Source organism: Girardinichthys multiradiatus, chromosome 11 (genome assembly GCF_021462225.1).
Source record: "Girardinichthys multiradiatus isolate DD_20200921_A chromosome 11, DD_fGirMul_XY1, whole genome shotgun sequence".
Classification (NCBI taxonomy): domain Eukaryota; kingdom Metazoa; phylum Chordata; class Actinopteri; order Cyprinodontiformes; family Goodeidae; genus Girardinichthys; species Girardinichthys multiradiatus.
This window is the reverse complement of record NC_061804.1, coordinates 7,084,703-7,110,761: the sequence shown is the minus strand read 5'-3', so window position 1 is coordinate 7,110,761 and position 26,059 is coordinate 7,084,703. Positions and strand designations below refer to the sequence as shown.

Here is a 26,059-nt window from a genome sequence, read left to right as displayed (position 1 = left end):
ACCCTGTCACTCACCCTGGACATTTTTTTTTTACATGTGGCTTTGTTGTGTTTGTAAGAGCATTCCTGTTTATAGCCTGGTAAAAATATTTCTTAACTCATCTCCCCCCCAGCTGTTGCACATTTATTTAATCAGTCTCACCAGTGCCTACTCCAGCAATCACCTCAACCCAGCATGTATACTGATGTGGGTTCTACAGTCATGTGACAGACTCTCTTGTTACCATACCCATTTTTCTTCTACCATTTTCCCGATCTGGTCTTGTTTTCCCTCTATGTATTCAGCAGTTTAATAAGTTTTCTCTCCTTTTTATTACTCATTAAAATTCATTTCCACTTCAACCCTGGCTGCCTCCTGCTTCCTTTTAGGTCCTTCCAAATAAAAAAAGATCAAAATGTTATTTTTAATGTTAAAGAAAACCAGCAAAACAGTTTCTAAAAGTTTTAAATGTTTGCAAGGGAGAACAGATACTGCACGCCTCCTGAACTGTTCTGCCTGTTCTCCCTGTCAAGGATATTAATATAATAAGGATATTACTAAAAATCTGATTGAGTGATCTCTATCTTTATTAAATACAAATTTTACCACAAATTTGTACCAGGTCCTCTGATAATCAGTCAGAGGAAAGGAGCCAGGCAAGTTTCAGGATACCGTGCAGAGATTTGGACCAGAGAAGCGTATTCCAAGACATTTTGGATCTCATTCACAGTACTGAAATGTCATTGGACACTGAAAAAGGTGCAACAGTAGACACAGGACCATTTTTATACAATGTATTTGGATTGGGACCAATCCAAATAAATTATATTTAGAAGTTTTAAACTGTAGTAGGTGTTTATGAGAAACAACTTTGGTAATTTACCAAATGAATCTGTTTAAAAGACATCAGTAGTCAATTGAACTATTAAAAACCTTTTTTAATTTGGATAAACAGTGTTTTGTTACAGAGGATTCTTTAGAAAAGGTGATTATTTAAAGAATTTGTATATATATATATATATATATATATATATATACACAATGCTCCATTGAAATCTGCCTGACTATCAGAGGACCTCTATATTGCGTAAAATTGTTTCAACAAATAAAAAAATACCTTGGGCAATCCTACAGAGCGGATTGGTAACTCAACATATCAGTCCTTGGTAAATATTGGTCAACCCGCTGTAAAAATCCATGACATCAACTAGTTTAAGTGTTTTGTTGATCCAGACCTCTGGCAGGTGAAGTGCAGGATAATTATCGTGGTTCAATCAGCTGAGGAAGTTTCCATGAGCAAACGGTTATCCAGGTGGAAAATATTACACGCTCAACTGCAGTCCGCCAGATAAACAGACGGCTTGTTTTCTCTGACAGCTATCAGTTTAGATTACATGGACGTAATAAAGCACAATGACACAAAGTGGGTCCCATGCTGATGTTTGTGGTCTGTTCTGCTTCAGTTCACTGAGCCCATCACAAATTGAGAGGCAAAGGCTATGCCTTTTAGAGAAAAATGGAAAGAAACTGGTTCTTTTCTTGTCTTACGTTATCAGTCTGGGATATTTGTCAACATCTCTGTATGTCAAGGCAGATGTGCATTTGTCTCACCACAAATTAACTAAGTTTTTTTTTTTTTTTTTACCACCTCTACTTAATAAACAGACCTCTCATTTTATGGAAGCATCTAATCTAAAGAAAAATATTTTGGAAGGAGAAGCTTTCACAGTTTACCTATTGCTTTTTGGAGAACAAGATACAAACAAGACAATGCAGTCAATTTATTACAAAAATATCCGACTTTTTCTGTACCTTATTATAGTATTTATACCTCTTTTAGGGGTGTCAAACTCCAGTCCTCGAGGGCCGGTGTCCCGCAGCTTTTACGTGTGTCCTTGTTCCAACACATCTAAATCAAACAGTTGAATTACCTCCGCAGTATGCCATCAGCTTCTACAAAACTTTGCTGATTACCTAATTATCTGACTGAGGTGTGTTAAGCAGGATGCTGGCCCCGAGGACTGGAGTTTGACACCTGTGCTTTTCAAAATTTAAGAAGTTGCAACCATAAATATCATTTTATTTCAATGAGATTTCAGTATAGAATGCACACAATTGTGAAATGGAAGGAAACTTATTCAGCCCCCTTTACTTTAATACCCATAAATGAATCCCAATACTACCAAGTCTTCACAAGTCACCTAATTATTGAAGAGTCTAAATGTGAGTAATTTATTTGGAGTATAAATCCAGCTGTTCTGTGAAGACCTTGGAGGTTTGTTAGACAACATTAGCAAACAAGCAACATTATGAGGACAAAGGAACCCAGCAGTCAGATGAGGGAGAAAATTGGTGAGATGTTTCAAGCAGGATTCATTCAAAATTTCACAGACCTCAGTTTAATCTATCGACTGAAGATGAAAAGAGTGCGGCACAAAGCAAACCTGGTGGCAAACCTACCGAGGCATGGCCTTGCAAGGAGAGCCTTAATCAGAGAAGCAGCCAGGTGGCCCTAGGTAACTCTGTAGGAGCCACAGTTCAGGTTTTGCTCTGGTTCAGAATTATACTTGTCCTCTTCCAAAAATGCTGTGTGTTAAAGAGCTAACACAGCAAATCTCCCTGAACTCTCCATTACCACAGTGAAATGCAGTGGTGGCATTATGCTGTGGGGATTCATTTCTTTAATGCGAAGAGGCAAGCTGGCCAGGGCTGATAGGAAGATGAATGGAGCTAAAAACAGGACAATGATTGAAGAAGACATGCTAGGAGATTTTTTAATATTTTATAGACACTTTTAATTTTTTTATTTCTGAAAACTTTAAGTCATGTCATTTTTCTTTAACTTCAAAATTATTAGCTAATTTGTTTTGGTCTTACATATAAAATCACAATAAAATAAATTTGCCCAGCACTGTCTTTTCTTATTTTTTAACTCTATTGGTTGCTGTTTTGGCTAACCTTTGCAACAGTTTTAGCTGCAGTCATGATACATGATGCAAACCTGTTTTAAGTTATTTGCCCCATTCAAGGGAAATCCATAAAATAACAAAACACTCAGAACACACAGAAAAACTAAAGACACAATCACTTGTCTGTCCAACATTTGCTGATTTTGTTGTCTGGTGAAAATGCATTTCATGCTTTTAACAGGAGTTTATCCGAGAACAGTGGATGTTTGGACTTGAGAGAGTGAGGAACATTTTTCCATTCCTGTAGCTGTGCATGCTGGTTGTTCGGCATCATGCATTATATCTGCAAAATCAAACAATACTTTATGGGGGAAGTTGCTTTCATTAATGAACCTGTTCATTCTGCACTATATCACAGCTCAGGGAGCTGTATATCCACATAGCTGGATGCTTCTTCTCAATGATAGTCTTTTCCCACTGTGTAATTTCTCCTAGTTTTTCTATTGCAAGGTATTGAGATTAAACAAAAGCTGAATTTCCATAGCTGCAGTTGGTGCAAAAAAAACAAAAAATTTAAAATCATAAAACAAAGAAAACACAAGCAATGTTTAACCGGGTTCTTCAGAAAATATTTATTCTAAATCTTGTTCAGAATTTTTATTCTTTCATCATCTGTGTTTCACTCCAAACTGGCATTCCTGCTCTTCTGTGGAATTTCCCTTTAGCTGAATGTAAGGAGAGTTTAGATATAAGGCCTGGCGTTAGTGTGCACAAGGGGCCTAAGAAAGTTTCTCACTGGGATGGGTCTGAGGCCCCTGTGGAGTTACCCAGAGCGCCTGTCAAAGACTTTAAGGATACATCACTGAACTTCCTGCCTTCTGCTACCACTAACCTCTGACCACTCATGTTCCCCTGAGAGTGACTTCTATTAGTCTTCTTCCTAATCTGAGCAGAGTCAAAATGAACTTATTGCTCATGTAGTACAAAAAATTGTCCAAAAAAGAAATCAGGGTTTTGACTTTAACTTTAAAGGTATGATAACCAGAGTAAACATTTCCACTTCTGAGTCAAAAATAACCGTACATAGTTTTAATAAATAATTAAGTAGTTAATGACCTAAAAAGTAACTTTACTTCTTGCAATCACACTGCTATTTTTGACACTCTGTATAAGGACATTTTTGTTTAGGAGCTTTTATTTTCTAAGTTGGTCTCTGCGATTCATCAGGACTGATTTTTTTAGGTAGACTTTAGTTCTCATGAAATTACCACAAAGTTAAATAATCTTCTGTGGCGTTCCACAAGGTGCGTTCTTAGAGCTGGTCTTGTTACCTGTTTATACTATGTTCAATATCCACAAATGATTCTGATTTACCCATTCATTTGATGATGATAGAGACATGCGTTTCTCTTCTGTGATGTCAATCATCTCATTTTATATATTATTTATATCAAAGGGTCAACTGTAGGGGTTGAGCGCGCGACCATATGCAGAGGCTATAGTCCTCAACATGGCTGTCCTGTGTCCTGAGTCCTGGACCTGACCTTTGCCGAATGTCTCCCTCACTCTGTCCTTTGTCTTGTCTGCCTACTGTCAAAAAATAGGCAGTTGGGTTTAGCTTTCTGTTTCAAGCATCTAGTGTCTGAGGGGAGTGAACTGTCTGAATAGGCTAGTGTGAGATTAAGAGATGTTAATATTGGGTCACTGATGTAACATCCCAAGTTGCATTATGTGCACTATACAAAGAGGGCTAGAGAGCTGTGGCAGTCAGAACTTTTCACCTTATCCAAAAAGTCAGTGGTAGCCTGGCTGAAATTAATTAATTAGGACAATTTCAGTTTATTCATAAAACGCTGCTGCCACCGTTGCCATACAGGCTATTATATTTTAACATATATACAACGTTTGTGTATATATATATATATATCTATAAATATATAGATATACATACACCAACGTTAGATCCATATCTGCTGAAGATGCTTCCAGTTGCTTTCATGGTTCTTCTGTCTTGAAATAGCTGACACCTACTGAAATATTTAAATGCCGTTGGAGAAAACAAGAGAACCTTAGATAGCTCTACAAGTTGTGCACAAAAGCTCATCAGTTCTATATTTTGCTTGCTTGTTGAAAAACATCTTTGGAACAGTAATCAATAAGTTGCTGACTTTGTTTGTGAAATTTGAATATATGCACTGTTTCCCAGAGTTTCGCTCTTTCTTTCACAAATTGGTTGTGTCGGATTGGTGAACAGCATGAGCATCCAAGCTGCTGATTGGTAGCATAATTGAGGGGCTGAGGGTATATCCTTCAGAAACACAAGCATTAGTCTGCACAGGCGGAGACGAGTGGCATCTCTCAGTGATGTTTGGTGGTGCAGCAGACAGCAACCTGCTCGTGATGCAGGAAAACATGGCTGACAGCTGCAGTCGCACTTCTCCTTGCCAGCAGGCATAAACCAGTGGGTTTATCAGAGAGTTGAGGAGCCCCAGTAGCCACAGGTAGTTCTCCAGCACATTCTTAAGACCACACGTCCTACACAAAAGGTGCACAATGCACACCACAAAGAAAGGGCTCCAGAGCACCAAGAAGCAGCCAACAAGCACCGCCACCGTCCTCAATGCCTTAACATGACCCCAGCTCCTCAGTAGGTGATGCTGCGGATGATGATGGTACTGGGATGGTCCGTGATGGTTGTCATCAGGTCTTGACCTCATTTGCCTAATATGAGAGATCTGCTTGTGGTGGACGCATGCAATCTTCAGGATGTCCAGGTACATGTAGGTGAACAGGGAGAGCACAGGGAAGAAGAGCAGGCAGTACATTACGATAATGGCGATATCATGGTTGACAGTAAAGAAAGCACAGAAGCCGTCGTAGGGTTCCACTGCTTGCAGCTGGCGTACCATCACTGAGGAGCAGAGGATATGGGTTATTTACTCTTTAATGCTCCATGTATAACAATACAAAAAAAAAATTATGGCATAGGTGCAAAAAATCACAACAGGATCAAGGCCTTTCCTGTCTTTGTTTAGCTATAAAACAGGAGATCTGCAACAAAACAGGCAGTCACTGAAGTAAGAGTTTTACCAACAACTGCACATGCACTTTATTCATTGCCTCCTGCATACTTATGGGACTTTTGTCACTTTACAACCACAAACCTCAGAGTATTTAATTTGGATATTTTTAAGTTTTTTGCTACCATCACAAAGTAGTGCATAAAGGAAAAATATTCTTTTTCGAACTTTGTATAAATAAAAATTTGAAAAGTGTCATGATTTGGGGTTGTTTGGTTTTTGGTTTCGGGGTTTTTCCTTATGTTTTTCACTGTTCAAGTTTTGAATCATGTTTCTGTTTATTTTACTGGTCATGCTTTTGTTTTGTCGTCTTGATCATGTTTTGTCAAGTTTGGTTTTCGGATCTGGTTATGCTTTTGCTTCATGTTTTTCTAGTTTGTGTTCATGAGTCTCTGTTTTGCTCCAGTCACGTTTTGTTCTGTTAAGTTTATTCAGTTCACCTGCTTCAAGTCAATCTGTCTCCTTGCTCCACCTGGTTTTCACGCCATATATTCACACCTGTTCTGTTAGTCTTCGCGGAAACATCTTTCACTCTCATGCTCATGTCTTGTTTTCAAATCAAGTTTTGTTTTTTTGATCATGCCATGCCTGTCTTGCCTGCCAGTTTGTGTTGTTCCTGCCTCCTGCTGAGTGCGAGTTTTTGTTATTAAAACCTTTTTTCACTTACCATCACGCTGCCTGCTCATCTGCATTCTGAGGTCCAATTCCAAGTAAACCCTGACAGAACCGTGACAAAAAGTGAGCCGTGCATTTGTATTCAGCCCTTTTTACTCTAATACCTCTACATAAAATCCATTGCAACCAGCTTGCCTTCAGAAGTAATCTGATTACACTGTTAACATTTTTCTGTTGTTTTAACAGTACAATGTTAAAAGGAAAAATGTTTATTTAGCATGTCATTGCAGTGTTTACAATATAACTAATGCATTCTTGTTATGATCCTGAGGTGTTTGGGTTTTGAATTTTGTATTTTGATGATTTCTTTGTTATGTTTTAATTCAGTCTCCTTCCGGCTTTCCTTCTACCACTGCTGCTCCCATTTCCAGCTGATTAGCTCTTAGTTTGCTTGTCATTTTTCCTTTCCTACCTCACTATAGTATAGGCTCCAATTTTCTCATTGTTCTCTGCTGGTTTCTTCTGTTGCCTCTGTTCACTACCATGTTCTTCATTTCTCCACTGACCTGCTGTAAGTTTTCCTTGTTTTTATTATTAAAGAACTCCGTTTCACCTTCAGTCAGTCTTTACTCTTGGGTCCTTTACAATACAAATTATGACACATCTTAGCAGCTCTCAGCTTTTAAACTGTTTACACCATGTTACTTTATATTTGCAATGTATTCAGTGGAAATAATTACACACTCCTCCTTTAATTACAGTCATATTAACCAGCTGAAATAAGTCAAACAATGGCCTACCCCATCAAAAAATTAAGTAGCTGTTCTTAATTTAAGTGGAATATTTTCTTCTGGGACTTTTGTTCCAGTTCTGGTGTTTTAAGATCTTTTCTGTTTTATCTAACAATTCACAGTGTCATCTAAGTTCTATAGATCACAAATAGGAGCTTGTATGTAATAAAGTAAAGTATAAATATCCTGCTCGTTTGCATCAACCGTTTGCCCTCTACAAATACCGGGTTCACCTTTCAGCAGGACAGCAACCCTGAACATAAAGCCATAGATTCAATGGAATGGTTCAGAGCAAAGTGTAGTCATGTGTTAGAATGGCCTAGTCAAAATCCAGGCCTGAATCCAATAAAGTACCTATGTTAAAACTGCAACATTTATGTTCACTTATGCTCTCCATCCAATCCAAATGAACCTGGGTTGTTTTACAAAGAAGAATTGATAAATATATTAGTCTTTAGATGTGCGAAGCTGGTAGAGCCATATACCAAAAGGCTTGCAGCTGTAATTGCAGTGAAGGTGATTCTGCAAACAATGCACTCAGAGGGGCTAAATATAAATGCATGACCTACTTTTCAGATTTTAATTGTAAAAAAATTGCTTTTCATTGACTTAAAATTATGCATCACTTTTGTGATGGAGTTTCATAAAATAAAATGTTACAAATATAACTAGTATGACTACTTTTTCACGACACTTAAGATGCAAGTATTTGTCTAAATGTGATATATTGGAAACTTTATTTGTAAAAATTTTTATTTTTATGTATGGCAAGCATTCCATCAATAATTTCAAAGTTAGTTGAAAGTTAAGAGTGTTTGTTAGTTTATTTTGCCCTGTAAACAGATAACTCTTAATAATTATATTAAATGAAACATTAACCATACTGGTATCCTCTAGATTACAGCTGAAAGTCACAAAGGAAGTGCATTCTTCATGCTCAGTGACAATGGTATATATCATTTGCCTTAGAATATAAATGTTATGACATGTTAGCTGCAATTCAGAAAACTGTTGCTATTTTTGTGCTCAGTGGCAAAGCTAACTATTTTTAACAATACAATTCGATAAGAGTATTATGGGACACCATGCCAGGCACAAATTTACCAGACACAAATTTAACATCTTTCAATGACCATTTTAGCTCCCCAACCTAATTTATATAGAAAACACTTAAGGTGAGATGAAGAGAAGAGTTCATAACAATGGACCCAAGACTCTGGGTGATATAGACTGAAAAGAAATGGTCAAAGATCCATCCGTCTTTGTGGCCGGTAAATAACTAATGATTGCTGAGCCTCACCTGGTAAAAATCCCATAGTGAAGGAGCTAATCCATACAGCCAGTAAAGATCCGGCTGTCATCCCTTTCCCAGACATCAGAGAGTAACGCAGGGGCATCTTGATGGCTACATAACGGTCCAGCGAGATCAGGAACATAGACAAGATGGATACCATGCAGGGGGACGAGAGAAAGGCCATTCGCAGCAAACACCTGGTCTTACCTTGTGGAGCAAGAGGCGTTGCGTTTGTGGGAGGATAAATTTCAAAGTGACCATTGCGTTGCATGGGTAAATTGTTGTTCAAGTCCTCTGTAGCCAGCCCAGTGATGGCTACGCCCACCAAAGTGTCAGCTAAAGCCAAGTTAAGGACAAAACACCAGCTCTGACCTCCCCGCTTCAGGAGAACCTTCAGTAGAGCAACAGCCACCAGCAAATTGGTGGAGATAATGAAGGTGGCAGAGATGCTCAGGATCACGCCCATCACCCGAGGCCTAATGTAACTTTGCACAGTTGGCTGGCTGGAGTCAATGGATACAGAAGTGATGCTGGCAGCAGACTCTGTGCTGGTTTGTCCCGTTATATATGACATTTTGATTTAAAATTAAGGAAAAACCCCAAAGCCAATTGACATTTTTTTAGATTAATAATTTTCAGTCACATCAAGCTTTAAATGATTGATTTGTTCAGATGAGTCAAAGACCAAAGATTTCAAGAAATTGCTGAAAAATGATGAATCTGAGAGTATCCCTAACGTTAATCCAGTTTTGTAGTCCGTGGACCAAACCCAAAATATCCAAGTTAACTTTGTCCTAAAACATCCTTCCGATCTCACTGTGGATTGCAGCATCGGGGTTCTTGACGTCCCTTCAACAAATGCCAGAAGGACAGAGATGGTCCTAACTTTATCAGCAGATCCTTGTTATGCCCTCCTCTCTCAAACACAGAGTCCTACAGGCGAATGAAAACACACCCCTCTGCCGATGCTGCCTCTCTGAGACTGAGTCTTGAGCGTCTGCTTTCTGGCTCTCTGCCATATGTGGGGATGTCTATTTTTATAGTGAGCTGTAAGTGTGTTCATAACTGTTAATCTGGATCAATCATTTTTCTTCTTTTTTACCAGGGCTGGTTAAAATTTATACCTTGTGTAAACAAATGAAATCAATGCAAACTGCTGTTATGAGCTGAAGGAAAAGAATAAAGCTGTGTCTGAATTCTGGTTTGTCATCTTCAGAGCCCTGAAACAGTGCATACTGGCCAACAAATACTGTCATTGCTTATTAAGACAACTGATTGTTACCTAAAGGTCTCATGGGTTTAACATGTCAGACAAAATATGTTTTTTATGGATAAACAATGACCCCAGGTTCCTTACTGGACTGAATTTGCAATGCATATTTATTTTACTTTGCATGCTGTTGTCTGTCTGAGTGAAGATCTGACCAAGTTTTTGGACACACATCCAAGATATGGGTTTAAAACACACTTGTGAGCCCATGTTGACCTCACAGCCCGAATTCAATGTAATCCAAATTGAGGAACCTCGTGGACATACCAAAATTTAGTGCGGTAGAGAAGCCTATAGCACTGTACTCCCTCCTAAAGGAACCTTCTTTGCTGGCCAAGTAGCTGCTTGTGCAGAAGAATATACGGTTCCACACCTGTCATTGGGGAGGGTTTCAAACCATACATTTAGAAAAACCTGCCTGGTTACAAGAAGAGAGATAAACAACAGAATTGCTTGGACAAAGTGAGGCATGTTTTCTTTATCCCATTGCCAGCAGCCTGATATCGAATTCTAATGGATAACCCTGGTGCACTCAAAACACTGACCCTGTGTTGTTTAGCTTTCTTCCCATATTTAATCTCCCCTCTTTGAATAAAATAGGTCATCACAGTGCAAAAGCCTTCCTTTTCACATCTTAAAGTCGAACAGATCCTGATAACATTAAACAGTGTTGATCCTAAGAGACTTGATCTTTTCTTTTTTGATTGACTTGTCAGATTTGTATGTCTAGTGCATTAAAACTGGGGTTGTGGCTGGGGTGTACCAAACCCCACTGCTTGTTGACAGCAGAGTTTCCCCACCCAAACCCCAAACCCCTGAGTGTCTCTAGTGAATTGAAGTTGAGGTGCAGGTCAGGGCCAAATATAGCAGGGGGCTCATAACAAAGTACCCCCCCCATGCCCACAAGGCTCATCATCCCACACCCCAAGAGCGTTTTTGCTGTGTGGTGCATGTGTGAAAGGAGAGGGTGGACACCAAGGCACCACCATGAGGCCCAGCTCTACAACTGAATCCCCCCCTTGTCCGCCAGCAACTACAGCAGCCCAGTGCCAACAAAGGCCAGGGACCTCCACAAAGACACCACGGGTAGACCCCCACAGCACCCCCACACCCCCAGTGGGAGCAGTCTGGCAGAACCCCCGCCAGCCAAGAGAAGCAAGCTCAACGCCGGCAGTCCGGGACCCTCTTTTTTTTGCTCACCATGTCTTGGTAGGTTAGCAGTTGTGCCATACTTGTTCCATTTTTAGATGAGATTTATAAGCTAACCATGCTTCCAACATCTCCACAGCTTTATGTCGGACCTGTCTGCTCACTAATTTTCTCTAACAAAACTGTAAAGCTACAAGTGCGATTGCAAAATACTTTTGTGAAGCTGTTGGATTCTTGTTGCTAAGGTGGCACAATTTAAAAAGTCCCAGCCATGTTGAAGTCACAGTTCTTCATTGTTTTGTTAAACGTGGAAAATGTATATTAATTTAAATCCTAATCGACAGATCAGAAAAAATCCCAGTAAGGGATTAAAAAAACTGTTTTTGGAGTAAGACTGTTTGATTTCTCTATTACTCTATTAGCAAATATGCTATAAAGGAAGGATGAATTACAGTGGGAACGAAAAGACTGGAATGTCCCACTACTCCCACACATTTCAAACATGTTTTACTGTACTTTGCTGGAACTGGGGTGCATCACATCAACAACTGTAATTAAACAGAAGCTCGCATGAGAACATGCTATAGTTACTGAAACATGCTCTGCTAAAAGTAATCTTGTTCCCAATTAAGTCAAATCATCTCAAACTGATTCTATTGAACATAACAATTCCTTCACTGTACTCCATCCCAGAGAGCACCTTTAGGATGTGGTGGAGATTTACTTCATGAATGTGCAAAAAATATGTGAAAATGGACCAAAATCTCTGTGGAGTGTTTCAGATATATTGGAGAATGTGAGCCACAAGGAATAGACTCATTTCTAAAGGCAACAAGGCTCCAACCCAGAAATAGTAACGTGTATTTATTATTATTATTTAACACAAAGATCCTGCTTAGCACAAACTCAGATTTCCTTCAGTGTGCTAATTTTTTTATAATATCTGTCTATAACAGTTACTCTGGTATGGGGTTGGACAGAAACCATCTTAAATCTTGTCCAAATGTTTTTCTTGTTGAAATAATTTATTTAATTTATTTCCAGTAGGTGGGTAGACTACCCTTTAGCTGGGGGCTTATTTAGACGAATCAAAGAAAAATGGGGCTTACTACGTATGAACACTGCACTTTTCAGAAAAACAGGTATAATTTCTTTGCACTGTGCATGGGTGTATCACTTAACATCCTAATAAATTTTAAAGTGTGAAACTGTAAAGTCACTAAATGTGAAGAAGTTCTAGGGGTGTGGATACTTTTGCAAGGCACCTTAATACGTGGTATAGAACCATGGTAGCTGATGCCTACACCTACATTAGGTCAAACCAGGGCAAATTTGTTTGACATTACCCTGTGAGGTGGGGTCTCAACTGCCATAGTGACCTGAGGGGCTGCAGTCGTCTCAGCAAGCTTGAGCTTCTACACTTTTACACCAAAATTTCAATTTAGCTATGAATTGTACTGATCAAAAATAAATCCAGAGATGACTGTAATAGCTAAAACTTCATAATTACTACATATATTTTTTATACATATAGTTATCAAAACCAAATTTGGATCATCTTTTTAAAAAAATGCCAACAGAAACATAGTATATATTGGTATCAATTAACAATATGAATGCAAAAAAGACCTAATTCTTTTATGGTTGAGGGTCAGTCAGAATGACAACATCCAGCAACAAATCAAACTGACTCTGACAGGACATTTTCAAGCTTTGTAATATGTGGTGCTTTCAGACTGCTCAGCATAATTAATCAAACTGTAATAAAATATATTGATTAATGTAAAGCAACTGTAATACATAGCCAGGAAAAGTGTGGCATGCAGGGCTGAATGAGTTAAAGTGTAACCGCTGACTGCTGTCTTATTTTGGCCCCAGGGCCCTCAGGAGAGACATCTGGGATAATGGGACCATTTTCCACTAGGATTCACACACAAATAGACCCAGCTAATGATGCTTCCTCTCTGCACACATTTGTTACATTATCTGACATCAGTCCTCCTCAAGGTACAGCAGAAAGCCACCATGGTTGGTGAAAAACAAAACGCCGTAATCAGCAAAATTCTTATCAAGACGAGGGGTCTTTATCAGCCATATGCCGACTCTAAGCATAAACATTCATGTTTCTATTTATGCAATAATTATGGTTCTGTGTAAACTGGATGATGAGAGTTGAAGAAAAGTGTGTTATATTTGTTTCTATTATTACATCTTCAGAAAAAGAGACGTTTTTACTCAAATATAAGTCATTAATCACCACTGGCTCTTTCAGCAGTCATTAAACTGAAATTGTTTTAAGATTCAAAATTCAGTGTGACCCAGTGCGGCTGTGGCTACGTTGTAGCTCACCTCTGTCAGCGAGTGAATGTGTGAATGAATGGGTGAGTGACTGAATGTAGTGTAAAGCACTTTGGGGTCTCTGGGGACTTGATAAGGTGGTATACAAGTTCAGGCCATTTACCATTTACCATACAGGGCAACACAAAAGTCTTAATTCATTGCGAATTTCTTTAAATGCTACCAAGACAGATTTTTCTGTAATATTTTAAAGTGGTCTTTGTCAATAGGTCTCCAGGCTTCCTGAAGGTCTCTGACCTGTATGATCCAGCCCTAAGAGGTTACAGTATGCACCAGTATTTTCTCTTTACATGAAAGGTGCTTTTTAAACCTTAATTTTACCAGGTAAAATGTTTGAAAGATGGTTCTCAGTTACAGGTTGGCAAAGAAGGATTGTTAAATTGGACATTTAGAAGTGGAAAGAAGTTCTGGGGTAGTAAGAACAAGTCTCAGGTCTTTCTCCAGCCTCTAACAGGTCTAACTCACTTTTGGCATTGTATTTTCAGGGTGATATGTGTTATAGTTTTCTGTCACATGTAGCATTTTGCATCTAGACCAAAGAGGTCTATTCTGGTCTCATCTGTCCAGAGAACCTTCTTTCACAGATTTGCTGTTTACCCTACTTGTTGCAGACTTGAAACAGAACTTGGCTTTCTAATGGGGCGACATTGAAGACAGTGGTAGTTGTTTGTTCTGTAACCGGTGGGTTGCCATTTCGAATCCCTGCTCTGTCTCAGTCATGTCCTTGAGCAAGACACTGATAGTGGTCAGAGGGCTTGGTGGTGCCAATTGTATGGCAGCCTTACTTCTGTCATCTACAATGTAGCTTACCACTGTCAGTGTGTGAATGGGTGGATGACTGATTGTAGTGTAAAGTGCTTTGGGGTCTCTGGGGACTTGAGAAATACCATTCTTTTTGCCACTTTGTGGAGGGCACATTGTATAGTTGTCCTGTCAACATATTCTCCCAACTGAGCTGCTGTACTCCATGTACACCATGGGAGTTTTGGTTAATTCTCTGATTAATGCTCCTTGTTGGTTTAGGTGGACAGCAATGTCTTGGAAGGTTTGCAGCTGTGCTCATTCAGTTTTAAGATGATGCCTTGGAAAGTGTTCAGTGAGATGTTCAAAGCTCGGGATATTGATTTACAACCTAAGCTTGGTTTAAACTTCTCACCTGTCTGCTGTGTTCCTTGATCTTCATTGTGCTGTAACAAAATGTGAAAAACTTTAAAGGGCCAGAATACTTTTGCAAGATACTGTATTTTTCTTTTACATATGTAGCATAACTCCGAGGTGGGTGAGTGGTAAGCTCTGGTCATCTGGGCCCCCTGTTCTGCAAGCTTTAGATGTGTCGTCTCTCCAACAATCCTCATCCAAACAACTGAAGTTCTGCAGATGCATGACCCATTTGTTTAAAGTATGTTGTAGCAGGAGCACCCCTCTCCCCCACCACCACCATCATTATGTTCATTGATAAAGATTTAAAAAACCTAACACCTATCTCCCAAAGACCAGAGGTTAGGAATTTCTACAACAAATGGAACTTATTTTTGCATGGTTGGCTGAAACGATCAGACTTTTACTCAAGCTCCAATAAAACCTCAAAGTTATGGCCATAAAACTTAAAAACCACAGTTATTTGTCCTGTGGATTATTCGCAAGTTCCCATTCAAATGTTGTAATGCCTTCACTAAGGTAGAAAACAGTCTTAGCAACCCATGTTAGTTGGGTTGCTGCTTGCACCTGGTTTAACTTGGTATTAAGAGCCTCAGCATCTCTGATGTGGGTCATGACAGGCAGGTCTGGTGGTCTGTGTGAAACTTCAGATAACTATGTAGGTCAGACTGTTAAAATTGTTTTAATTTAACTTTAAACATTTAATTTTAGAAGACTCATCAGAAAGCAAATCCAACAAACCAAAATAGCTCCGACAGACACACAATGTGGGAAGGTCGTTCACCCCTGCTAGACCTTTCAGGAGCTTTCAAAGCAATAGCATGTGTCAGCATTATTTGTGCCCGGTCCCTAGCATCAACCCAGGGGACCCAGGTTCTGTTTACACCTCTGTTGGTACCAAAATTCAGCCTCTGTGAGGGGTTCTGGTGGTTTTATCTGGTCCTGGGATTTGGTTTCTGGAGTTTTGTTCAGCCAATGTGAAAAATCCCATCATTTTGGAAAATCAGTCTGTGAGGAATTTATTTCTGGACTGGATTGTTAAGGTGATGATGATTTTCTGTGATAAGGTCCAATTGTTTTTTTACACATTAACCCAAAGTTAAATTCTGTTTCATGTTGTAGTTGCGTCTTAAATTTGACCATGTAGCACATTTTATTTTTCTTTCTTCAGTTTCCTTTCAAACCCGCCACACTTGGTTACTTGGTTGTATGGTAGAAAGGTTAGTTTTCTATTTATTTAATATTGCTGTCTCACCTTTTATCATTACTTAATCATATTGTTGGTTCTTTATGCTTGTTATTGTGACATTAGTGATTAGTAATGCGCTGGGATGTGTGATAGTTCCTATTTATTTATCCTTTTATTGTCAGTTTACTGTCCCATGCTTCGATGCCTGCTTCAGTACGGCTGTTTTGTTTCATTGTTATTTGTCTGTACTGCGACATGACTTTTTTTTGGTCTGGTCTCATACCATGTCTGTATGTTTTTTGCAGTTTCGCTGTACTACTGCCCACAACAAATTTTCCTTAGGGGACAATAAAGTATATCTTATCTTATCTTAAAAGCAAAAGGAAGATAAACTAATAATATCTGTTTTCACATAAAGGTTACAAAGAAGCATTGCATAAGACACACAATGCTTTGAAAAACTGTTTGTATCCCTGGAACAATTTTCACATTTTGTCACATTACAGCCACAAACTTCACAAACTGTCATTTTGGAAGGACTTTATTTGACAGACCAACATAGATTCATGCAAAACTCTAAATTCAATTGGAATAATTTATTATCTAATACCCCTAAATATAATAAATCCATGGCAAGAAATTGCCTTCAGAAATAATTTGAGCTGATTTTGGAGGTGTAGATCTGCAGATCAACAGCTTAGGTGGAAAAGTCTGTTGATACCACTCTAATTAGTCATTCTCTCCACAAATCTGCCTTTCATGATGGAATGGTGAAAATAGAGCCATTGCTGAAGGAGTCAGATTTAAAGTTGGTCATAAACCATGTAAGGGAAAAAGCAAACATGTGGACATTCTTTATGTCAACCATGGTAGTGGCAGTTTTATGATGTGGGGACAGATGGGTCAAAAGACAGGAAAATCCGAAAGAAAACCGGTTAGAGGCTACAAAAAGTTTGAGACTCAGGCAGAGGCTCACCTTCCAGCATGACAATGACCGTAAGCATAAAGTCAAAGCTACGATAGAATTGCTTATCCTAGAGCTGCACACCATGTTGAATCGTAATTTCAGTATCAATGTGTTCAATATTTTACCCACAGAGGACATGTTGGCTCCGATATTTGGTAAATTATAGTATTCCATGTTCCATGCAGTAAAACTCTGCTTGCCAATGTATATTTGGTCAATTTAATAGACTCACTGTCGTTTATGTCCACACCTAACATAGACCTTAATGACTATAATCAGAAACGTCACACTTTTTGGGAAAATAATGCTGAAAACCATATATCTTATAGCTTTGACATCAAAATTATGAATTACTTTCCATTGGTCTAACTCATAAAATCCCATTAAATTACATTGACGTTTGTGGTTGTAATGTGACAAAATATGAAAAAGTTTACTAGGTATGATCGTGTTTACAATCCATCTGACAGTGGAAGACAGTAAGAACAGCATTGAACAATCTGTGATTGAATTATACATTATTTATCTGTAAGCAACTGGGTTTAAGCTTGAGACTGATTGCAGCGAAACTTGTTGCATTTATGCTTCTGCCAGGTGAAAGATGTCTTTAAAGCGCCGACTGCTCTCCATGTTCTTGTGCTGTGTTTCCTGCATGGCCTCATTCTTTTGCCACCATCCGAACCGCAGCAACACCGTTTCTATGGGAGCGCGGTGAGTTTGTCAGTTTGTCTTCTGTTGAATCTCACCGAGACAAAAAAAAAACTACAAAAGGCTGTCTAGATGTTATCGCTGTTAATATATTTGCAGTTGGTTTTGTAAATCTCAGATAGATCAAAACTGATAAGCCAGTTGAAAATGGTAGCAAGTTGTTAATAAAACAGATGTATCATGTTGGTGTTCTTCTATGATGTATTTGTTTTTCAATGACAAGAAAATGTATTAAGACTTTGGGAAGTATAAATACCCAGATAAGATGAGTATACACTGCAGTAACACTTTCCAAAAAGTTAAATGTGGATTGGTAAAAAAGATACTACAGTGCTTTGTTCATTTAGTTCCCTAACCATTTAAAGCTTGACACAAGAGATAATATTCAAGGAATTTCATTGTTAAAACATTTAACATTTTTTTAAATACTTTTATTAAAATAGCAAAAATGAAACAGACTTTCTGAATTATTTATGTCATAATACGAATACAGGGCTGCACTGTGGCAAAGTTGGTAGCACTGTTGCCTTGCAGCAAGACGATTCTGAGTTTGAATCCCAAAGTTATTTAAGTCTGGGTTCTTCTATATGGAGTTGGCATATTCTATCCATCCATCCGTCTCTCTGGCTTTCTCCCACAGTCCAAAAACATGACTGAGGTTAATTGGTCTCCCTAAATTCCCCTTGGGTATGACTGTGTGCATACATGGTTGTTTGTGGATGGATGGCATTCCTTACTTTTTGTGCAGTAGTTTTGATACAATTTCCCGTTGTTTTTCTGAAAATATGAGGAAATTATTTGCCATTTTATATGTTCCGTGTAAAATATTAAACAATAAATGTATTCTCACTAATCTGGTGGTACATTTTGAATTTAAAAGAGCAACATATACAGAAATTAGGTTTGCATGGATGTTTCCTCATTGAGGAAAATTGAAATACAAACATAAGTGGTAAAACAAAATCCTAAGCTCTTCTTAAACTTCAGGTCTATAAAACCAACCTGTAGGTATTTCACTGATTTCTAAAGAACCGTTTCTCCTTTTTTTCCAAGGAGTCTGGCATCTGTCGTCCAACAACTTTACCAGCGCGTCATTCGGATGCTGAGAACCACACTGTAAATTCACACCACTTCCTGTGTTTGAAAGAGCTACCCTGGACCTTTTGTCACTGTGGCTGTGACCGAGCATACCTCCCAACAGAGCCAGAACAAATGAATAAAAGAAGAAAGTATGTGGGGCTGCAGAGTTTGAATCTCAAATTTAGCTAAACAATGTTACAAGAGGATTAAAACAGATTTAATTTTCTACATCTGGAGGTTAACAATGTTGATATTTGCTGTATGAGATATTAGTGCATCTCCAGTTAGACTTATAATTGTTGGAAAGATAATTTGGTAAGAATACAAAATAATTTTTTGAACTAGTGTTTTATGTATATTGCAGAAAAACATGTAGTGTTGAAAGGTTACCCAGATCAGAAGTAAATCAAAACAAGTAAATGCAAGGGAAGAAAGAATGTAAAACAATTTCACTGAAAACATACAGTACCCTGCAATATTCATACATCTTCAGCTTTTTCCTACAAAAACCAACCGACAGAATTTCATTGATATGCAAAGTGTGCCTGAAGGCTTTCTCACAAATTTGGAGGTTTCGTCCAACAGCTGTCCTAGCAGAAGCTTATACCAAGGTTAGGTTATACGATGACATCCCAAGCTTTGAACATCTTAGTGAGGACTGTTCAATCCATCGTCTGAAAATGGAAAGAGTATGGCACAACTCCAAAACTGCCAAGATGTTGCTGTTCAAATAACTATGGGCCAAGCAAAGGGTCATAGTTTTCTTAATGGTTTTGACCCACATGCAGAGAGACACTCAGGAGGCAGGAGAACAATTAAAAAAGGTTTATTTTTATTGGGATGAACATTGGAACAGGAACCGGGACTGTTCACCAAACCGTTCAGGAGAGATGAAAGAGGAACGTGTGAAGACAGCAGCAGAATGATTTTAATTAGCTTACTGGAGCTGGGGTTGAGGAAGAATGATGTGGAGCCTGGGAGAACGGTAATGTTGCGGCTGAGTCTGCAAGTCAGTCCAAGTAGGTGGTGAATTATCAAGGGGAATGTTCAGGTCTTGACAGTTTAATTTTTATGTGTGTTACCTGGTGAGGTTTCCGGAAAGTAATAGTTGGAGGGTGAGCAGGGTTCGCTTACTGAAGGAAGTAGGCTTGAGGTGTCAGCTAGTACTTGAGCCAGGTAAGTTTATATTTGGAGCTCTGACTGAGGCAGGATCCAAAGCTGAGACTTTGAGCCAAGGCTGAAGGTTGCAGGAGCTATGAGGCTTGGACTTGATAGTCACCTAGGAAGGAGCACACGAAAAGGTAAATAACTATGAACTTTGGCATGAACACAGACCTTTGAGCTTGGCCAGATGACATTACCACATAGGCAAACACTCAAGCACTGGAGTGCTGACAGCTCCACCTTCTTATACTCCTCCAGGTGAGTGAAGACGAGGAACACCTGCTACCTTCAGCACCAGGGGATCTTGGCGGCATCTAGTGGTGAGTAAGTGTTAGCAGCAGACAAAAACAATACATGAAAACTTCCAGACTCCAACAAAGAGAGCATTAAACAGAGAATGTGAACTCTGTTTTGGAGGTGCGATTACTTTTGCAAAACAACCAAAAAAAAACCACAAAGGTTCTATTTGTTCAAGCAAAAACATTTATTTTTAGGCTTTAGTAGGACACATGTTTCTTGTATCTAGCACACTGCAGTCACTAATCCAGAAAAATCTAATTTTGAAGAGTTACAGTGTAATTTCATCTAGTTTATTGCAATGTATAGTGTTCTTCCAACTCTAAAGATATAATTTTTAATATGTAATGAACATCATAATATTTTTGACTTACAGCATTTTTCATAGTCTAAACTTAATAGAGGTGTGTGAAACGGTATAAAAGTGAAATAAAATTGTTGTAAAAAGCAAAGTTACTTTTAAAACAAGATGTCTTGGTGAGAACTGAACCGCATTCTGTCCCTTTTCGTTCAAATCTAAAGCAAATTTTTTTAGACAACATTAATCCAAAAAACAGCAGACAATGTGTCTTAAAGGTTCTTGGTAAAAGACAAGAATTAGTGATGTGAAACTGGTTTGGATAGTCAGAAAGACATGATGAAAGATGGCGAGGAAGATATTTTTTAGGACAATAAGAAGGATAATCTATAAGTCAAAAAGAAAGGACAAAGAGGAAGTCAGAAGGAAAGAATGTAAAACAGATCAAATGACAAACCAGCTAAATGGCATAGAATTGGATGGTTCACAAAGATGAAACATGACCTCTATAACTCTTGTTCTTATATCAGTGACACTCAAAGGGATGTTCGTCTGTAGATTTATGTTTCACTGCATATAGAAGGTAACAGATGAACAATAGGTCCCTGAAACCCCTTTCCATTTTGTGCAAGAAAACCTAAAAAGCATTAATGGAGGTCATTGTAGTTATATTGGTGCATGAAAGAGTGAGCAAAATCAGTTTCACTGTGCACTAACATGCCATGCCAATGATGTTTATTTGTTACAAGCAATCCAGACTAGATGGTAGTTTTCATTCCTAATAAACTAAATACGTACATTTTATTTCAAAAACGTGTAATAACAAGGGTTTTTTTAAGTTGCATTAATGGAAAATGTGTTTTCATTTTTTTGGAAAAATAAAACTTGTTAGAAAAATAAAAAATGGTGGATCATTTCAAACAGTTCATTTTGGAGGAACAAAAATGTTCTTGTTGTAGTGATGGATGTTTTAACACATGTATGGAAAAGTGTCTCTGAAGGATTATCAAATGTGAAGTAAAGACAAACTTAGTTTTCTTGAACAAATATGTTGATGGCTGATGTTTCCCACAAAGAAAAATAGATAAAAATCCGATAATGCTGTGTCTCGTTACAAATAAATGTACAGTACTGTGTGTGCCATTGATTTCATGAAATACAAACTGTCATGAGTGCAAATAAACAATTTATCACTGTTATTTTAGCTTTGTTTCACTCAAGGTTTTAATACTGTGAGATTCTCATACCTGGGGAAATGCATCTCGACACACACACCAGTCAGGATGTGTTTCCTCTTCTGCTTCCTGCAGTTCTAACTACTGTTTTGTAGCCACACGTGAGAAGCTTGTGGGCGATGCAGCACACCTGGTGGACAGCATCAGTGGTTCCCAAACTTTTCAGCTTCTGACCCACAAATCAACAGTGGAAGTGATTTCAATTCAATTCAATTCAGTTTATTTATATAGCGCCAATTCACAACACATGTCTCAAGACACTTCACAACGGTCAGGTACATACATTCCATTTAATACTAACAATTGAACAGTGCAGTTGGAGTTAGCTTTTTATTCAAATTGGATAAAAAAGTTTTTCTATCTAAGGAAACCCAGCCGATTGCATCCAGTCAGTGACTTGCAGCGTTCACTCCTCCTGGATGAGCATGTAGAGACAGTGGACAGTCACTGGCGTTAACTTTGCAGCAATCCCTCATACTGAGCATGCATATAGCGACAGTGGAGAGGAAAAACTCCCTTTTAACAGGAAGAAACCTCCAGCAGAACCAGGCTCAGTGTGAGCGGCCATCTGCCACGACCGACTGGGGGTTTGAGAGAACAGAGCAGAGACACAAAGAGAACAAAGAAGCACTGATCCAGGAGTCCTTTCTATGGGAAGGAAAAGTAAATGTTAATGGATGTAGCTCCTTTAGTCATTTCACCTATAAAGAAAGAACCGATAAACTCTGAGCCAGTTTTCAAGTTAGAGTCTGAAAGAGAGGACATAGAGTTTGTTACAGTTAAGCTCAGTCAATTTCCATGTCTAGGAGAGAGAAAGGGTTAAACACTAAAAGACAGGGCTATGTGGATCATCGGTAGAGGGTGAGCATTAAGTTGTTGCCAGCAGAAGCTCGGACGATTCCCCTTTCCAGAAAGGTGTCACAGGCAGACACAGAGCCAGGCCAGGTGTAGCTTCTAGGAAGAGAAAAGAGAGAACAAAGTTAAAAGCTGAAATAACAGCAAATAATGCAAAATTGGAGAGTAGTGTGAGAATGTAGCGAAGAGGGTGAAAGTGGTCATTGTGTCCTCCAGCAGCCTAAACCTATAGCAGCATAACTACACAGATAGTTTCAGTTCAGATTATTTAGTTAAACGGCGCTTATTTACAACAATGTCATCTCAAGGAACCCCACAAAGGGTCCCACTGATGGTCATTGTTATACTAAAAACCACAAGGATTGGGATACCTCCCTCTGTCAGACTGATTATAACCACTGGAAAAGAGAAGGGGTCATACAGGTAGCAGAAATGGAGGGTGTGTTTGCACCTCAACCATAACTGAGCCGGTTTAGGCTAAACCTGACTCCCCCTTACTCCAACCAACAAGGAGGGAGAAAAGCTCCCTCCCTGATAAACTAAGCCACTCTAACTATAAGCTTTATCAAAAAGGAAAGTTTTAAGCCTAGCCTTAAATGTAGACAGGGTGTCTGCCTCACGGACTAAAACTGGGAGCTGGTTCCACATTAGAGGAGCCTGATAACTAAAAGATCTGCCTCCCATTCTACTTCTAGAGACTCTAGGAACCACCAGTAAACCTGCAGTCTGAGAACGAAGTGCTCTGTTAGGAACGTATGGACCAATCAGATCTCTGATGTATGATGGAGCTAGATCATTAAGGGCTTTATATGTGAGGAGGAGAATTTTAAATTCTATTCTGGATTTAACAGGGAGCCAATGAAGGGAAGCTAAAATAGGAGAAATATGATCGAAATGGTAAATGGACTGAACTTATATAGTGCTTTTCCAGTCACACAGACCGCTCAAAGCACTTTACACTAGAGCCACATTCACCCAATCGCACTCACTAACGCTCACACATTCATACACCAATACGCAGATGCAGAGGTTAAGTGCCTTGACCAGGGGCACATCGACATATGGCAGGAGGACGCTGGAATCGAACCCACAAGACGATTGCAAGACGACAACTCTTCCTACTGAGCCACAGCCACAGCCGATACCTCTTTTTAATTTTCATCAGAACTCTTGCTGCAGCATTTTGAATCAGCTGAAGGCTTTTAACTGCATTTTGTGGACATCCTGATAGTAAAGAATTACAATAGTCCAGCCTTGAAGTAACAAATGCATGGACTAGTTTTTCAGCGTCACTCCTGGACAGGATATTTCTAATTTTGGAAATGTTCTGGAGATGAAAGAAGGAAGTCCTACAAACCTGTTTAATATAGGATTTAAATGACATGTCCTGGTTAAAAGTAACACCAAGGTTTTTTACTTTATTACCAGAGGTCAATTTAATGCCATCCAGGTTAAGTGATTGACTAAGCAGATTCTTTTTTAAAGACTCCAGTCCAAAGACAACAACTTGTCTGAATTTAGAAGCAAAAAATTTAAAGTCATCCAAGTTTTTATATCTTCAAGACATGCTTGTAGTCTATCTGACTGGTGGGGCTCATCAGGATTTATGGATAAATAAAGCTGCATATCATCAGCGTAACAGTGAAGATTTATCCCATGCTGCCTAATAATTTGACCTATTGGAAGGATATATATAGTAAAGAGAATTGGCCCAAGTACTGAACCCTGTGGTACTCCACAATTAACCCTGGAGTTTAAAGATGATTTATCATTTACATGAACAAACTGGAATCTGTCAGACAGATAAGATTTAAACCAGCCTAGCGCTGTTCCCCTGATCCCTACAGCATATTCCAGCTTTTCTAAGAGAATATTATGGTCGACTGTATCAAATGCAGCACTGAGAACTAACAGAACCAGAACAGACACAAGTCCATTACCTGAGGCCATAAGAATATCATTAGTGACTTTCAGCAGAGCTGTTTCAGTGCTATGATGAGCTCTGAAACCTGACTGAAACTCTTCAAACAGGTCATTGCTGTATAAATGCTCACACATTTGATTAGCAACTATTTTCTCAAGAATTTTAGATAAGAATGGAAGATTGGATATAGGTCTGTAATTTATTAAGTCATCTCGATCAAGCGAAGGTTTCTTAAGTAAAGGTTTAATTACAGCTAACTTAAAAGCTTGTGGTACATATCCATTTACTAAAGATAGATTAATCATATCTAAAATGGGGCTGGTAATCAGAGGGAACACTTCCTTAAATAATTTGGTTGGGATTGGGTCTAACATACAAGTTGAAGGTTTAGATGAAGCTAATATTTCTGATAACTCAGGAAGCTCCACAAGATCAAAACAGTCCAAACACAAATCAGGTTCTGCAGTCATTTCCAATGTTGTCTCACTTGCTGAGGATGAAGTAATCATCTTCGGGAGTATGTCAAAGATTTTCTTTTTAATAGAATCAATTTTATTTAAGAAGAATCCCATAAAGTCATGGCTGCTAAGAGCTAAGGGAATGGATGGCTCAACAGAGCTATGACTCTGTGTAAGTTTAACAACTGTACTAAAGAGAAACCTAGGAATATTCTTGTTCTCTTTTATTAATGATGAGAAATAAGCTGTTCTAGCTTGGCAAAGTGTCTTTTTATACAACAGTAGGCTATTTTTCCAGATTAAGTAGGAATCCTGTAGGTGTGTAGAGTGCCATTTTCTCTCCAATTTTCTAACATTGTGCTTTAAAGTACGCAGATCTAAATTAAACCAAGGAGCTAGCCTCCTATGAATGATTACCTTCTTTTTCAACGGGGCTGCATTGTCTAATGCATCACGCAATGATGAAGAAACACTATGAACAAAATAATCAATTTGTGAACGGGAAGAAACAGAATTATTGCCCTCCACTGTGCTTTTCAGTGATAATGAGGAAATTAAAAGTGGAACAGATTATTTAAAGGTTGTTACTGCATCGCCTGATAATGATCTACTATAATGAAATTTTCTTTCAGGTGTGGAGTACTCGGTTAAATTAAACTCAAAGGTTATTAAGATGTGACCCAATTGTTGGAGTATAGACACATTTCTACTAAAATAATTAAACATTTGTACAGTGACAACACAAACAGAAACACCAACTTATATATATTGCTTTTGTTTATATAAGTGTGGCCATTGGTGGTTCTGGACAGGAGCCAACAGCAACAGGTGCCAGTAGAACTGGTCCTGACCCGTGTCATGGCCCCTGTTCTGAGGACACAATACTAAATCAGTTTCTTATGATGATTTGAGCTAGCACCGCAACCGTAGCTGAATGGTCCATTGGACCAATTTAATTTTTTCCCTTTACAGTTTTATTTTATCAATGAATTAAAAATGAAGGTGTTGCACTTTTAGCTTCAGCTGTATTGAGATAGGGATCAAAGTTTTTATCTGCTAGATCAGGGGTCTGCAACCTGCAGCTCCAGAGCCTCAACGCCTCAAGTGCCTCTTTGGCTCCCTTAAAAACGATTTGTTCAGGTTTGTGTCATTTGATCATTAAAAAGTGATTTTATTATCTTAAAGGAAAAGTATTTCAGTAATGCACCAGTGGACGAGTTGACTGGAATGCACCATGGACCTAAATTTTGGAGTAAAACGCCGTTAAGAAGCGCAGGTTAT

General features: G+C 38.6%; 1 protein-coding gene across 1 annotated transcript; it reads right to left on the bottom strand.

The window, feature by feature from the left end:
- Positions 1-5,055: 5,055 nt before the first annotated feature.
- Positions 5,056-9,134, bottom strand: LOC124875885 (glucose-dependent insulinotropic receptor). Its single transcript, XM_047378288.1, has 2 exons — positions 8,675-9,134; positions 5,056-5,799 (listed from the first exon to the last, which is right to left on the bottom strand). Exons 1-2 carry the CDS (start codon positions 9,132-9,134, stop codon positions 5,111-5,113), a joined length of 1,149 nt encoding a protein of 382 aa, XP_047234244.1. The 3' UTR covers positions 5,056-5,110.
- Positions 9,135-26,059: the final 16,925 nt, after the last annotated feature.

Excerpts from the sequence above, each read along its gene's own strand:
- LOC124875885 (XM_047378288.1), bottom strand. The coding sequence starts at position 9,134 with ATGGGCGTGATCCTGAGCATCTCTGCCACCTTCATTATCTCCACCAAT. Across the intron at positions 5,800-8,674 it reads CACTATGGGATTTTTACCAG|TGATGGTACGCCAGCTGCAA; the intron begins GTGAGGCTCAGC and ends TCTGCTCCTCAG.